Below are 13,689 nucleotides of genomic sequence, written 5' to 3'. Positions count from 1 at the left end.
AAAACTGATCGGTCAGACCAAACCCTGAAGCCCGAGACACACTGCACGATTTTCGGCTGTCCAAGACAAAAGATTGGCATCGTGAAACAATCGTGGCGATTTCTGTGATCGTGGCTCCTAATCAGTGGTCCTATGTCGTACAGTGAGAGAGGTTCAAAGATGGCCGTTGTCACAGTCTTGCAACCAAAGATAGCCTACGGTAATTTTCTGGCAGTGTCAGAAATTCAGCATGTTCATCGCACAGTGTGTTTACAGTAACGACCCACGTTTACTGACCAACCAGTAAAAATGCGACATGAAATTAACGCGACATGGCGCTAAAACATAAAACTGCTTACCTCAGGCTCTTATTCCTTCCTCTTTCGCCACTCCCACTTTTTTTCAGCACACATAAAAACTACAACTGTCAAAGTGTGATTCATTATGCTCTTTTTGTTTACCACTGGCGCATGCTAATGACGTTGTATTCTTCTATAGAAACGTGCGTCGTAGCCTACGAGTCAATAGGTGTCATCATCGTACAGTCTACATGCATGTCGTACCCAAGTTTATTAGATCCATGTCGCACAGAGTGACCAGCAATGATCTTATAGGATTGCTAAAATCATGCAGTGTGTAGAAGGCTTAAGTCGTAGAGACTTCAAACTTTCAGGGCTGGTAGTACTCACACTGCCTACAGTGTCACCAAGGCTCGCCCCAATTGGCCTCACGGGGGCGCTACAGCGGCCAAAAGTATGAAATCAATCATAACTCTCAAATCGTTAGGCACAGACTCAATTGTCTTATAACTCTCAAATCGTTAGGCACAGACTCAATTGTCTTATATTGTTGGAATCCTTGGCTCAAGACGGACAACATGCATGCCTCGGATTCACTTGTTGCTCTGGCGAAATTTTCAGGTATTTTGGATTTTTTGAAAAACCTACTTTTGCGAACTAGTCCTAGGTTTTTGGCCCGATCGCAACCAAACCAGTGCAGCTAGATTCTCATTGTCAATGATTAGTGGTAGCGCTATCACGTGGAAAAAATAAATAAAAATGGCTATAAGTACACCACCCAAAGTCTGATTGACCTGAAAATTGCCATGCGGTGTCTTTGTTCAAGGTGCCAAGACTGCCTTAGAGGACACTGGCGTATATCAAAAAAAAAGTCCTCTGGCAGCCAATGAATTTTGAGCACCTATCGAACAAGCTAAACGAGAGCCAATCAGAACAAAACTCACTGGGTCTGTCTGACTCGCGGCCCTAGAGGCGTGTGAGAAATTCAAAAGAAATCGGCCACCGGGGGGGGTGCCTTCATGTTTTTCAGGTGCGTAAAGGATTGGGTATCGCGCAATTTATCATACACGCCCACACCATTCGTACTGCATGGTAGAGCTCCTCATTCTGAGCAACTTTGCCTCTCGGACCACCGCTATCAATCAAACCGTTCACCAAATATTGGAGATTATTTCGAAAACCAACTTTTATGAACTAGGCCTAGGCATCTGGCTCAACCTCAATAACTGTTAAAAACATTAAAACACATACAATTTCTTTGTAAATTGACTGTATTGGTTGCCTTTCCCTCTATGCAGTAAGTTTTTACATGCTAAGGAAAACAGTACTTTTTTGCACATTATTTTAAGAACCTTAACGCACTTGAACCCTGATAATTGCTGCTTGCAGCTATATTTTCTTATTTACTTTGCAGTCTAACATTTGCTTTTTTTAAATGAGACCACCTCGATGACATATGCAGCCTTTGAATGTGACCTTCGGAGGAAGCAGCCTCCAAAATGAGACGCAGCAGAAGGTTTATATTGAGCTTTATGAGCCCACTGAACCTGATCTAAACCAGGTTGGATTTGTTTGATTTTGTCAACTCTAAACCTACTAACTCTCCCTAATAATTAATCATTTATTTCTCCCTCTTCATGCTATAAACTGAATTTATACTTTGAACTGAGCATAATTAAATTTAGTTCATCCAGTCATCATTTACTCATCCTCACGTTATCCTCATGATTCAGTTCAAATCATTCAAATATTAGTTCATTTCAAAGTTCATTTCCACCCGTTCACTGACACTTTATACAATAAGTTATTTTTAAGAAAAAAAGAACACAAGTTTCTGCCCGATTTTCCTTTATTTATAGTTTTTCAGTTTAAGTGCTTGAACATTTTGAGTATTCAGAGTTTTGTTTAAAACTTACATTCCAAGCAAGTCAATTTTAAATGGAGATACATGCAATATAATCACTGTGTGCTGTTTTTAATATGACAGATCACACTGTTGTAGAACCTGCTCTGCTTTGCGGTTCAGATTCTAGATTACAGGTTCTGGGGAGATGACGCGGCCCCAGAAGACGATGCTCTTGGTGGGGTTGTGGCGGATGAAGAAAAGAAAGGGGGATTGTACAGTGAAAAGCTCTGAGATTTCTTTACCATCTGTCTGGACAACTCCACCACCGCCTGCTTGTGCATCTGTGCCTTCCTTGTCCACCTCAACAACAGACTTATGCACCACTTTGGACAGCTTCAGCTTTCCAGGCGCCATGCCAGATAAGTCACACTTATCACTAAAGAGGTCAATTATTCCCAGAGCCTTCAGGGCTTTCTCCAGGTCATATTTCTCCTTCAGTGTAAACATGGGCATTATAACTTCCACATCTGTGGGAATCATATTGTCCGGCTCAGTCCACTCCATAATCTTTGCATAAGTGATCGAGTCGACCAGCTTAGAGGAAGGAGAGAAAAATAACAGACAGGCAGAGAGAGATTTTTAATTGTTTCCCATTTCATGTAATACCAAACCTACACAACAATCCAAATTTTTATGTAGACTTTATCCTAATAATGCAGTTCCAAGTGAAGTAAAAGCAGTAAGGGAGGTTCAGTTGCTGTTCATGTGACTGACTGTTTTACCTTTGGTAGGGCATCGCTCTTGTTTGGGAGTATAATGAGCATGCTCAGATCATGATTCTCATAAGGGATCTCCAGAATCTGAGCTTCAGCGGGAAGTTGATATTGTCTGTGTGGGATAGTTCCCAGGGGAAGGTAATCCGTTTTACCCATCATTGGCCAATCTACTCCTTTGTCCTGACATTAAACACAGACAGATTGGACATTAGTGATGCTGTTAGCACTTGGACCTGCAGTGTTAGCTGTGCTGCAGTCTCCCTTCCCTTACAAAAAATTAGTGTACTTCATGTTAATTGTTATTAAGCACACTTAAGTACAGTTCGAGTATATTTTTAAGTATACTAATATCAATGTAATAATAGTGTACTGTTTTTATATAGTTGTAAATGCCCCGATGTACTTCAAACGAAATCGAAGAACGAACTGATATGACGTCATTTCGAACAAAATCAGGCCGAAAAGAAGTTGGTTTTGAGTTTGTTTCGGCAGTTCGAAACAGCTGACCAAAGCTAACTTTCTGGGGGAGTTCGTTTTGGCTCCTAAACACCCTTGAGTTTCCATTGGTCCGTGGCGGTTACGCAATCGGTGGGTGTGTTCTGGAACTCCACCTTCTTTGACGTGTGATTTTTTTCCCTCCCCCCGGTTCGTTTCTCATTCTACGGAGGTCTGACCATAGAACAACATCTGAATACACTGGAGTGTCGAATAGCTGAGCTGCACAAATATATCCACACCTGTACGATCGCTCGCGGAGAGACTTTAAGTCTAAGGAGTTATGCAAAAAGCGACACCGAGAAACATCCAAGTTTTCCAAAGCCATGAAAAGATTGAAAGGAAAGAGTAAAGATATAAGGTAGCATGTATCAAATACATGTGTTTCAAATAAATGTTACACCATACTGCTGCTGTTGTTGTTCTTTCAATAAGCGTATTTAAAGGGTATACAATAAATGAAATGCCAAACGAATATACAATAATAAACCTTTGTTTTTATCAAAAGTAAATAACATATAAAAAGGTGTAACAATTTATCCAGTTTAATCAAATAAATGAACACTAATAAAATAAAGTAACAAACTGACTCCAATATTTTTCTCTTTATAAAGGACTGATTATGGAAATAGAATGGTTCTTTTGTATTGCAAACATGATACTTGACTCTGAACTGCTGCTAATCATTATTCTTTTGTCTTTAATATTCTGACCATTGGTGCCCGTCTCACACTAGATTGCCTACACTTCATCATTTCATCGTTGTTGTGTTTAGGGGATACGCACGAGTGTCGCGACACACGTTTATATGAATCTACACCCCGCCTCCAGCAGGGCGGGGGTGTTGGAAAGTTCGGAAACAGTATACCGTCGCTCAGCCTTTAGAACTTATTTTTGCCCCCAAACGAAGAACGAAAACGAACTTCATTTGAAGTATATCGGGGCCTTAAGTGTACTATTTCAGTACTACTTGGGGCTAAATTGGCTCACTTTTAAGTGTATAAAAGTATACTATTAAGTAGACTTCATGTTTAATAGTAGTAACTGAGTACACAATTATTATAATTTTTTTTTTGTACTGCAACTATACTACAAGTGAACTTATAGGTATGCTTATAGTTTACTAGTTAAATAATTGTAGCACATATTTTAGTTCATGAAAGTTTAGTGTACTCTCAGTAAACTACTAGTTTAGTAGTTTTATACTGCAAGTATGCTTGTAAGTTTTCTTTAAACGAACTTAACTTCATACTGTTTATATATTATTTTTGCACTTTAAGTATACTTCTATGCTCCTATTTAGGTATTAATGTTTATACTCAAAATGGAAAAAGGTCTGCACTCTAAAAACAGTTTTATTAATTTCAAGCAGGAGATAAAAACAGTGCAAATATTTTGGTTCTCTGCCTTCGTCTGGAAATATGCCTTTAACTGTACTTACACTCTTTCTCCACCAGCGGTTTGTTTTTTTAATGTTGCCAGCAGGCACCAGCATTTCTGATCATTTTCACAAAATTTTCACGGCCCCCAGAACATTTTGTTGTATGAACATGTGAATATGCAATATATCAAAGAAAAAAAAATCTAACTTTACAGGGATAGTTCACCCAAAAATGAAAATTAGCCCATGATTTACTCACCCTCAAGCCATCCTAGGTGTATATGACTTTCTTCTTTCAGACGAATAATAACATTGATCCTGGCTCTTCCAAGCTTTATAATGGCAGTTTGTTTGTTTGTTTGTGTTTAATGCCATGCCAGCTTCTGTGGCTGTTTTCATGACGAGAATTTATTTATTTATTGGTTAAATTATATCAAGCTTTTACAATCTATTTTCGCTAAAAACTCTTAAAATTGTATTTGGCTGAACTCCGTTAAAAATGTCTTAAATAGTTTTATAATGGCAGTGAATGGTGGTTGAGATTTTGAAGCTCAAAAAAGTGCATCCATCCATCATAAAGCGACTCCACACGGCTCCGGGGGGGTTACTAAAGGCCTTCTGAAGCGAATCGGTGGGTTTTTGTAAGAAAAATATCCATATTTAAAGCTGGATGTTCTGCTATATAAAGTTTTAAATATGGATATTTTTCCTACAAAAACCCCCTGATTCATTTCAGAAGGCCTTTAGTAACCCCCCGGAGCCGTGTGGAGTCGCTTTATGATGGATGGATGGATGCACTTTTTTGAGCTACAAAATCTCACCCCATTCACCGCCATTCCTGAAGGACCAGCAGCACATCCTCATGTACCACTGTTTGAAGAATCTATCTTCCAGAATCTGGCAGTAAGTTTTGGAAAATCGTTGTAGTCCATCTCTGTAAGACAGACTTTTCAGGATAGGAAATGGATTAAAAATGATATCCATAGTTAAAACTTTATAAAGCAGCTGTTTTTTTCTGGCCCTACTGACCCAGTGAGCATTTTTCTGTCCGATGGTCATGCCTTAACTCTGCAAGTTCTACTATTGCATTAGTATTGCATCCTCATGGGCATTTAATCATTTTTGACCTTTCAGTCCAAGTTAAAAATCTATTTTTTGGCTAATTTTATCTGTTAAAGAAATCTGCATAATAATTATGCACACCTGAATATAAGGTGTTTGTCAACTTACAGCCTTCATGAACAGTTATATATATTACTTATAAATGATTAAATGTAAAATGAATAGTAGTTATTTATGGGATTGATGTGGAATTGGTAAAATGTGCTTGGAAAAAAATATGATCCAAAAATTAACTTGCATAATAATTATGCACTCACTGTACAAATTTCATTCTCTCGTATGTCAACCTGTCCAGAATGAAAACAAACGGACTGAAATGCAATGAGTAAGGAGTGTTGTTTGGCACAATAACAAGCTGAGAACTGCACATAGATGTAGATCATCCAGCAATTTTTAGCAGACAAAGCTGAATTGTCTTGACAAAGTTACCTTGTTGGTGTCAGGTTCGAAGCCGGTGGCCCACTTCTTCTTGAAGTACACTGCGCTGATAAGAGCAAGACTCGTGTCCTTAGACACATCTCCTGGATCCAACAAATCCTTCAGTTGATCTAAAAACACCAATCAGAAGAGTGAGAAATTATGAGAAAGTGGTCTAATAGACTATAGTCTAATAGTTGAAAACAAATACACTTTAATTGATTTACGGTAAGTCTTATTCTCCACCCAGCTATTGATCTTTTTTCTCGCAGCATCAGGATCCGTCTTGAAGTCAGCATTCCTCAAGCTGGCAAAACACCACTCCTCACATTCGTCTAGGAAATTCTAACATCGTCAGTAGAAAGAGAGGGAACACGGATTACAATAACATCAATGTTCTGACCCAGACATCTCATTGAATGATGCATTACTTTACTGCCATTTTCAGGAAGTAAATTAACCATTTGCTGTGCTTTCTCAACCAACTCACGTCATAAAAAGTGACTGTCTTTTCTCCAAACATGCGATTAACCAGCTGCAGGCTTCTCTTCTTATCTTTAGTCTTGTACTCCCCTTCTTTGTAGAGCTCCTCATACAGATAGTGGTACATAATTCTCATTTTGCCAAAGTGGAGGGCCTTAAGAGAAACACAACAAAATATTGTTTAATATTGAGTGAAATGTATTCAGAGAATTTGAGACTGCGGAGTGGGCAGTGTTTTGAATTTTGCAATGTAGAATCGCAGCAATCAGTGCATTAAAGGGGACCTATTACACAAAATTAACTTTTACATGGTGTTTGAACATAAATGTGTCGGCAGTGTGTTACACAACCACCATGAAATAAAAAAAATCCACCCACTCCTGGTTTATATTCCCTGTAAATCATGAACAGTGTCTCAAAATGAGTTGCCGCATTTTCTATACACTGTGACATAATGTAACGACTGATGGAATCTGTCCTGTTAGATCCTTCCCTGAGTGAGCGGCACACAGCCTGCCATCTTTATCTCCTCACCAGTGGAAACACAAAGTGTGTCAGCTATAAACAATCTAAATGTTCTGTTGTATGCCATATCAGTAAACACAGAATGCATTCTTCCATGCCACTGTGCAACTTTTGCATCACATTTCACAGCGTCTTGTGCAGGAAACGACGTTCTAAAAATGCAGCGCTCAAGTTAAAAGTAGTTATAAAATGCATCTTGACACCTTGACACATTAAACACTTGAGTATTAATGGCCCTGAATGGGAGAAAAAATGCAAGGTCTGTGTTTACATATAAAATAAAAAAGCAGCACGGTGGAATGCAAAAATGCATGTGGAAACGGCTCCATGATGTTTCTCCTGTTTTTTTTTTTTTTTTGGTTGTTTGTTTTTGTGCCAGAGTATCTGTATAAAGTATCTTGTAAAAAGGGGCATAATAGATCCACTTTAAAGCATTGATAAACATGAGATGACAGTTTATATAGAGTTTATATAGAACTATTTGGAGGTTTAAGCACACCTTAAACATCTGATCAGCAGTCGGATTTGGTGGTTCATGTTTAGCAGGGTCGCGCATGGCACCCAGGAGGACCAGGCCCAATGCAGAGGAGATGCTCAGGGGTGAGAATAACACATTGCCTGCAGTGGCCTTACAGAGCACTTTTAACAAGTCAATGGAGAATTTTGAGTTTGCCAAAATCACTGGTTCCATCATTTACAGACTAGAATGAAAGAAATTCAAATAGAACATCGTGTTAGACCAGCACAGAAAACAGTATAGAAGTACAAGAATGAAAAAAATCAGAAGACAAAGTTTACATTCTGTTCAAACCACAGACGAGCAACATTTATTTCACCTGATTTGCCCACCTAATATGTGAAAAGTCAAATGTAGAAGTTGATATGCTATCAAAACAAATCAGAACAGCCCAAAGAAAAAAAACAATTAAAGGAACCCTCTTTCTCTGAATGAAAAATATTTTCAGTTTTCATCCTGGTCTACCACACCTGTAATAGCATATTTACTTTTACATCCATACTCTGCAGAAGTTATCTGGTGGAAAGTGACTAAGCTAACCTCTATCAGCTAACCTCAAACAAAGTGCAGTAACCATAAAAAAAAAGAGAAATCAAATCAATATTTGTTGGGCCCACAATTTGCCTGCAGAATACCAGTTGCTTGATCTGTAAAGTGTCTGTGTACTATCAAAAATCTCACAGGATTATTAAATTATTTGCAAAATAAATGTTAAAATTAATGAGGTGAACCTGAAGTTAATATTTACTAAACACAGTAAAGCAGAAGATACAAAATTACCATCTTAATTCAAATGTTTTCATGAAACATTTTGCACCGTACGTGTATATCAAATGTTACAACTACTGTTATAGAAATACTTACTGATGAAGAACGCGATGTTTCGATCTCTTCTTGATATGAGGTCTGTCTTCACTGTCTCTTTCTTGTTCCCTCAGTGCTTCCAGTTATAGATATATATAGGCTCAAGAAAAAAAAAGAGAAATCAGCCATGGTTTCTTAGGAACTCTTGTGAAATCAAACATCTGAAGGAAAACGGTTGTATGTGAAAAGGATTGCATGTCATGTCCTGTTCATACTTGTATAACAATACACCACTCTTTCCAGATAACTTGCAAGCTGTTATACCTTAATTCATTTTTATACTTCCAGATAACCTTGACCTGGCAAGGGTTCAAGAACATGATTCCAATTACATTGATGATACAAAAATAAAGCAACAAAATTAATCTGCAGATTGTCTGTTTACAGATTTCCACATCATGCAACACTTGGTGCTTCTTAACAAATATCAGTGCACCAATTGAGACAAGAAAAGACAGATTATGCTATTATGCTTATTAGATAATGCAGAGTATGCTGCTAAAAGCTGATATCAGAACAAGCAATCTTGGAAAATATATATATATTTTTTTCTATACAGAAAATGTGTTATTCTCACCCCTGACTGCCATCTAGACAGCAAAAATAATGATAAATATAGCTGCAAGCAGCGATTACCGGGGTTCAAGCGCTTTAGGTATTTAAGCACATAAGGAACAAGACATTACATATTATTTAGCAAGCCTGTAGCCACCTAAATCAATCATTTCAAAAGCATTTTTGGCAAATCCAGGTGATTTACCATAGAAATATTATGTTTTTATAATGTTTATGACTGTTATAGCGCCAGCTGTGGTCCGATCTCTCTCAAACGTAGCACGCTTGTTTAGAATCACCTGTCGCATGGGCACAGCGGGTTTCGTGAAGTTTTGAGTTTTCGTTGAGGCTTTATAGCAGTGTTCATTTTGACAGCAAATTTTGATTTAGTTTTAGTCATAGACTTTTGACGAAAATGCCATTTAGTTTTAGTCATATTTAGTTATATCTGAATTGTTTTAGTTTTAGTCGACTAAATATCATACAATTTTAGTCGACTAAAATCTAAAGGGTTTAGTTAAATTGTAATGCATTATTATTATTATATTTTCTGTTCTGGTTATTTTAGTACATCAGGTTAAGCTGAAGTTTAAATGAAACAAAATATGTTTTTTTTTTATTTCTGTATTTAGATATTCATTTCCTTTTGTATAGATTTGTTTTATAATTTCAGTTAACATTTATTTTATTTCAACTAATGAAGAATATTTTTATTGTTTTAGTTTTACCTATAAAAACCTGATACTAGTAAAATGTATTTATTAAATAATATTTTGAATAATGTCCTTAGTCTGTCCATCCTGTGATGGGGAATCCCAGACAGAACCTACAATAGTTGTTAATTAAATGTAAATTATATCAAATTAAACTAAATACAGTTTATATACCCAAAATATCAATAATGACCAGGAAAAAAGCATGAACTACACAGTGACTCTTATTTTGAAATGTTTGCACTGTTGACTGTACAGATGCAGCTGCTCATTCAAGTTCAGATGAGGGAAATAAAATATGCATTCTTACAACCGTCTAAAACATATTACCATATAAACATCGTATAGTAAACATTGTCATAATTCATCAACATTAATTCATAAGCAATCGCTTGGCATAAATGTACGCTATTTATTGATTACAACCTGCGCTGAAGTCTGAAGCGCTGCTGCGCGAGCCTGTAGACTAGAGCGTGCGCAACAGCGCCGTGTTTTCCCGCGGTTAGATCTGGACAGTGCAATGCAAATATACATAACTACCACATAAGACATCAGTTCTGACTGAGTCTGACTGGATGATATCTTCCCAAACCGTCCTTCCCTAACATTTTCGTCTCGTTTTTATTCGTTGATGAAAATGAAAGTATATTTTCGTTTTAGTTTTTGTCATTAAAAACTGATTTTTATTTAGTTATAGTCTCGTTTTCGTCGTTGATGAAAATTATGACGAAAATAATTTGTCAACGAAATTAACACGGCTTTATTGGCTTTTGGGCATATTTGGACAGGCCCCTTTTGTAAAGGACCCTGTTACAGCTTCTCAAAGGGTAAATTTCAACATGTTTTTGATCATTATCAACCTAGAGAGTCCAGAGAATTGCACTGCGGTGGTTTTTTCCAGACAGAGCGAAAACCTAGGACTAGTTCGCAAAAGTAGGTTTTTCACATCTTCTCAATCATTTAAAAAACGGTTTGATTGACAGCAGTGGTTCTAGAGGCACAATTGTTCGGAACGAGGAGGTCTATCATATGATACTAGTATCGCGTGTATGTGCGGAAAACTGCGCAACGTACAATCGTTTACGCCGTTAAAAAATGTGATACTGCCCCCCCAGTGGCCGATTTGTTTCAAATTTCTCACAGACCTTTGGGGCCGTGAGTCAAACAGGCCCACCGAGTTTAAGCCTCCGTTAAACTTGTTTAATAGGTGCTCAAACTTCATCGGCCAATGGCAGCCATGTTTTTTTTTGAGATACGCAAATGTCCCCATATACACTTGTGGAACATTGGACCAGGACCGGGCACAGCCATTTTCATGTTGATAGGACAAACGGTTGCCTAGTTACAGCCATTTTTATAGCGCCGCCAAGTGGCCGATTTTTTTCTTGTGACCTCAGCTTGAGCTCATACATAAGTGTTCCGAGTTTGGCGAAGATATCTTATTCCGTTCAGGAGTTATAGGCATTTTACTAAAAGTGGTCCTGCCCCCTTCGAAAGTTTTGGCGTCCCTTTGCGACGGTGAGTCGAAACGTCAACTTTTTTTTTGATAATTATGTATATTCACTCTCTCGGGCGAAAAACCTAGGACTAGTTCACAAAATTAGGTTTCGCAAAAAATGCAAAATACCTGAAAATTTTCCAAATACATAAGGGATTCCAAAGACATAAGACACTTGAGCCCGCGACTGACCGTTTAGGAGTTATGAGCGATTTCGTACTTTCGATCGCTGTAGCGCCCTCGTCAGGCCGATTGGGGCGAGCCTCAGTCACATTGTAGACGGTGTGAGTACTACCATCCCTCCAAGTTTCAAGTCTCTACGACTTACGGTTTGGTCTGCACGACCAGTTTTACGTGGAAATCGTTCATCCATGACCATTCTAACAATTACAATAGGGTTTGAACCCCTAATTAGAGGTGTTCGACTCCAGGTTAGGAGTCAATGGAATCGACTTCCATTTGCTCCATTTACTTTAAGTTAAAACAGGGTCGGCAACATAAGAATACAAGTTTGGATCATTATTACACACTGAATGTAAACTATTTTCTGACACAAAGTCAAAATCTATGCATTCTATGCATAATTTTAAAGAGGGAAAACTCACGAGAAAAAGCTTTGGGTGAATATTATTTCACTTCTGAATAAATGACAGAAAAGAATGGTCAGGTGAGGGCAATAATTGCATTGTCATTTCTTGTAAATATCGCAAAAAAAAAAAAGTACATACATTAATAAAAATTGTAAATACATACAGTAATGTATTAATATAATATTGTGAAAGAAAGTGAAGTGAATATTAAGTACATTAGTGTGCGAAAATAGAGCACTTTAAGTACATTATGGATGTGCAATTGTTTTACACCTGGGTTGGTGATTCTTCGACTCTGACAGTCCGTAAAAGCATACTAAGCTACAGTTCTGATCATAAGTTTCATACCCCTTACAGAATATGCACAATTTTAATAGTTTTAACAAAACAAGAGGGAACTGGAATCATAAAAATTGCATGTTATTTTTATTTAGTACTGTCCTGAATAAGCTATTTCACTTTACAGATACATATACTTACATATAACATACAGTATACTCCGCAAGGCAAAATGACAGAATTTATACAAACTGCCACATTCAACCTTTGACCTATACTCTTGAATCTGAACTGATGATCTGACTGTTTTCATGTTTGTGAGTCCCTTGTTTAAGTAATTTGTTTAGGCAATTGTGACTTTTTATCTCACAATCCTGACATTTTTTCTTGTGATTGCAAGCTTATTTCACGATTCTTACCTTTTTTGTACCTGCACTCACTCACATCATTAACACATCCCTTCACACTGGTGTTTTTCCCTCAGCATTTAGACAGGCTCGTATAACCCCACTACTTAAGAAACCCACCCTTAGCCCATCTCCCTAGAGAACTACAGACCGGTTTCCCTTTTTCCTTTCATTGCAAAAACCCTTGAACGAGCTCATGGCATCACTAGGTTCTGTCATTCAGAAACATGTCTTTTCATATCACTGCTATGCTGATGACACTCAACTCTACCTCTCATTCCATCCTGATGATCCGACGATAGCTGCTCGCATCTCAGCTTGTCTAACAGACATTTCTTGCTGGATGAAGGACCATCACCTTCAACTCACTCTTGCCAAGACAGAACTGCTTGTGGTTCCGTCAAACCCATCGTTTCATCACAATTTCACCATCCAGTTAGGCACATCAACCATAACTCCTTCAAAAACAGCCAGAAACCTTGGAGTTGTGATTGATGATCAGCTGACTTTTCTTTCAAATCAAAGCTAAATACACGTAGAAACAGCGCATCCTTGTGGCGCGGCTGATACAGAAGAGCATACGCAGCATACGGTGATATGGAGAGACACAGAGGAGCCTGTTGACAAAGGAATTGTTGAATAAAGTCGTTATTTTTGTTTTCTTCGCTTACAAAAAGTATTCTCGTCGCTTCATAACATTACGGTTGAACCACTGATGGCAGATGGACTATTCTGACGATGTCTTTCATACTTTTCTGGACCTTGACAGTGTTATTTACTTGGCAGGCTATGGGACAGTCTTAAGCCTCCCGGTTTTCATCCAAAATATCTTAAATTGTGTTCCGAAGACGAACGAAGCTTTTACGGGTTTGGAACGACATGGGGGTAAGTGATTAATGACAAAATTTTCATTTTGGGGTGGAGTATCCCTTTAAGCTATTTT

General features: G+C 37.9%; 1 protein-coding gene and 1 long non-coding RNA gene across 3 annotated transcripts in view; both read right to left on the bottom strand.

Moving 5' to 3' along the window:
• The window catches only part of LOC107719687 (uncharacterized), a 33,735-nt gene that overhangs the window by 13,403 nt on the left and 6,643 nt on the right, over nt 1-13,689 (bottom strand). The window lies entirely within an intron of this gene.
• Nucleotides 2,110-8,796, bottom strand: LOC107719686 (leukocyte elastase inhibitor-like). Of its 2 annotated transcripts, XM_016527168.1 has the most exons (8): nt 8,705-8,767; nt 8,173-8,208; nt 7,823-8,024; nt 6,806-6,952; nt 6,543-6,660; nt 6,328-6,446; nt 2,907-3,080; nt 2,110-2,718 (listed from the first exon to the last, which is right to left on the bottom strand). In XM_016527168.1, exons 3-8 carry the CDS (start codon nt 8,015-8,017, stop codon nt 2,308-2,310), a joined length of 1,164 nt encoding a protein of 387 aa, XP_016382654.1. In that variant the 5' UTR covers nt 8,018-8,024; nt 8,173-8,208; nt 8,705-8,767; the 3' UTR covers nt 2,110-2,307. The 2 variants fall into 2 exon arrangements, with proteins under 2 accessions (XP_016382654.1, XP_016382653.1); XM_016527167.1 differs by lacking the exon at nt 8,173-8,208 and having other exon boundaries at nt 8,705-8,796.

This window comes from Sinocyclocheilus rhinocerous, unplaced genomic scaffold, assembly GCF_001515625.1.
Source record: "Sinocyclocheilus rhinocerous isolate Xijiao unplaced genomic scaffold, SAMN03320098_v1.1 scaffold2496, whole genome shotgun sequence".
Classification (NCBI taxonomy): domain Eukaryota; kingdom Metazoa; phylum Chordata; class Actinopteri; order Cypriniformes; family Cyprinidae; genus Sinocyclocheilus; species Sinocyclocheilus rhinocerous.
Note: the sequence above shows the minus strand (reverse complement) of the source record. Positions and strands in the feature narration are given on the sequence as shown.

Excerpts from the sequence above, each read along its gene's own strand:
- LOC107719686 (XM_016527167.1), bottom strand. The coding sequence starts at position 8,017 with ATGATGGAACCAGTGATTTTGGCAAACTCAAAATTCTCCATTGACTTG. Across the intron at positions 6,661-6,805 it reads AGACAGTCACTTTTTATGAC|AATTTCCTAGACGAATGTGA; the intron begins GTGAGTTGGTTG and ends TGACGATGTTAG. Across the intron at positions 3,081-6,327 it reads TCGAACCTGACACCAACAAG|GACAAAGGAGTAGATTGGCC; the intron begins GTAACTTTGTCA and ends GTTTAATGTCAG.